General features: G+C 44.6%; 1 protein-coding gene across 1 annotated transcript in view; it reads left to right on the forward strand.

Moving 5' to 3' along the window:
- TSPAN18 (tetraspanin 18) overlaps nucleotides 1-2,859 on the forward strand; it is a 14,956-nt gene that overhangs the window by 10,212 nt on the left and 1,885 nt on the right. The window contains exon 5 of the mRNA XM_009071903.1: nucleotides 1,653-1,751. Coding sequence (XP_009070151.1) covers nucleotides 1,653-1,751 — 99 coding nt within the window. The remainder of the gene's footprint in view (nucleotides 1-1,652; nucleotides 1,752-2,859) is intronic.

Consider the following 2,859-nt stretch of genomic DNA (forward strand, 5'->3'; position numbering starts at 1 on the left):
CACATTTCAGCACCTTCTAATCTGATCTTCCTTCAGTGCACCAAATTTCCAAAGGAAAAATGCTGTGCCTTCTGGTCTTTTAAGATACAAAAGCAAAAATAAAGAGTTAATATCTGTCAAAAAAAAGTTATTTAGGAATTCAGCAGCACATCTAATTAAAAAGCAGTGAGACTGAGCTAACTGCATGGCTCAACTATTTGTGGCAAAGTTTTGCCCAGTATTGACACAGTCATTAAACTTGGCCTTAGTTTGCATTTGTAAAACAGAGGTCAATATTAAGTGGTATTCAGAGTGTTTTAAAAAGTCCCCACAGCCTTCTCTTTTTTCTTCTTTTTTCCCCTGAAATTTTGTGACACAGCTACAAAGGCAACAAGCACTTTTGTGCCCACCCATAGATCTCATCCATATGGATGTGGATGTGTGATATTTCACGTTGCATAGCAAGAACCCCAAAGCAGCTTGTAGCAGATCCTGTTACTGCGTCAGCAGTGCTGGATGAGCAACGGGGGAAAAAGGGCATTTTTCAGCAGCTTCACCCTCCTCCTGCAAACATGCAGCACCAGGGCAGAACTGCTGCCAGCCAATTCCTGCTCCGTCTGCTGCGGCTTTGCAGGGCAGAAGACTTTGCCTGTGTGGATCACAAATCCCAAGGTATTTTGGAGAAAGGACCACACAGGTCAAGACCTATTGGGAACCTGAAAAGGGAATTTCTTGAAGTTTTCTTCCTGAAGTGACAGAAAAACAACAAGATTGAATTGGGGTGTTCAGCCTAACAAGCCTATTAGGATTTTGTATTTACTATTCCTCCAGAGAGTGATCCTAAGTAAATGTAATTTCAAGGTGTCTAAGGTTTTGAGAAGACTCTGAGCCAAACTAGTTGTGTATTTCTTCTATTTTACTGTAAATGTAACCAGGAGTAAATGAAATTCCACTTCTTTATATTGCTGATCTTAGGAAAAGTGTTTAAATTGTCTAAAGACTGGAACTATAAAGAGGATTTTTTTCCTTCATGTGTCTGGGTTAGTTTAGACAATTCAAGGCATTGCCAGGAAAATAGTGTGGGTTTTTCTCAGATTCATAAGCTGCTTGGACACTTCCTATTCATTGTATGGTTTTTTACTTCCTTTTCATTCCCAGCAACTTTCACGTTAGGGCTGCATCCTTCTCTCTCACATGTGGAAGTGAATTGGGAGCAGTTTTCCTGTTGTTAATGGGAAGTTTACTGGTTTGAAATGAAAGGTGTGTGGGTAAATCCTGCTTTGGTGCAGACCTCAGGAAGCACAGCAAGTGAAACTGCTATTTGAGTGTGGATTTGAAGATCTTTCTAAAATCTGTTTCAATTTATGAAACACTTTCAAATAGCACTGAAAATTAAAAAAAACCAAACCCAACCTATAGGTATAAATGTTATCTCAGATGTACAGATATAATCCAAGCCCTGATTTTTTAGGGGCAGTTTTACTCACCAGGGACCCTTCACCCTGCACACAGTTATGGTGCAGCCAGGGGCTTTGCCCATGCTTCTCCTCTGAGGTTTGCAAACAAAAGAACAGACCCAAGCCAACCAAAGAACCCCCAGGAGGAGCTTTGGGAAGTGCTTGGGAGAGGGGTTGGCAGTAGCCTTTACATTTCTGCCTGTCTGTGCATTTCAGCTGACCAGAGAGTTTTTCACCAAGGAGCTGAAGAAGCATTACCAGAGGAACAATGACACAGATGTCTTCTCTTCCACCTGGAACTCTGTTATGATCACAGTAAGTCAGACCATGCCAGTTCCACGGTGCTCAGTGTACCCAGGGTCAGCCTGGCCCATCCATCCCGTCGTGCCAAGCCGCGTGCCAGGGGCTGTGGTGGTGGTGGGAGGGAGATGAGCATTCAGCTGGTAGCCAATCTTTCTCCAGTGGAGCTGTTACCAGCCCTGAGAGTGACACTCCCAGTGACCCTTGTGGTTTGCCCAGGCTGGAGATGTTTGACCTGTCTGGGTAATCCACAACTTTCAAACGGTGGAGGTATCTGCAACTTACCCTCGCCGCAGTTACCCTGGTCCTTTCACCTTGCAGACTACTTCAGAACCATTCCCAGCCAACAGCAGACAAAATCTGGTACTAACTAATGTTTTCTCGTCAGCTCTCATGCAATGAGTTGAGAGGTGGCAGCTTAGGCTGATGTAATGTTTTCACTATAGAAGTATCAACCATCAGAACTGACTTGGTTGTTGCAGCCCTGCAGGTTACGGGTGAGCTGACATTGGAATTGGAGCTGTTATTGCCTGGCACAGAAATTCTGTGTGTGCACACACGTGAGCTCAGTGCTCAGTGCACCCCACGGGGTTCTCCTCGGGAGGGAAAAGGAGATGTCAGGCTCTGCAGTTGAAAAGTCAATTTTAATCTTACAAGGAAAAGATGATTGCTGCCCTTCATGCCAATTCAGGACTTTAATAAAGACATTTCCCTTTGCTGACTGAAAGGAGACAGAGCCACAATATGACTTGAATCCTTATAAAGGAGCTGACTGGAATCCTAAAGAGGGACCTTGCTTGGGTGCCCTAGCAGAGCCTTCGAGCAGCAATGATCCCAGGCATTAGCTCTGAGGAGCATGGGCAGGCAGGAGCCTGGGTGGTGCTGCTGGCTCCTCAGACTCGTTGACTGAGCTCAAGCAAGTCATTCTGGATTTGCTCCAAAGCCCTGTGTAGTTTATGGCAATATTCCCAGTAGTACCTTAGAATCTACAGTACCACATGGGAACAGTGGGACTTCGTAAAAGGCTTTGATGAAACAGAAGCTTTAAGGTACAAGCACATCCCATTCCTTTGGAAACAGCCTTTGTTTTGTCTCTGCTTGGACTAAAGCTTCGATCCCTACA

The sequence above is a fragment of the Acanthisitta chloris genome, unplaced genomic scaffold, assembly GCF_000695815.1.
Source record: "Acanthisitta chloris isolate BGI_N310 unplaced genomic scaffold, ASM69581v1 scaffold15863, whole genome shotgun sequence".
Taxonomy (NCBI): domain Eukaryota; kingdom Metazoa; phylum Chordata; class Aves; order Passeriformes; family Acanthisittidae; genus Acanthisitta; species Acanthisitta chloris.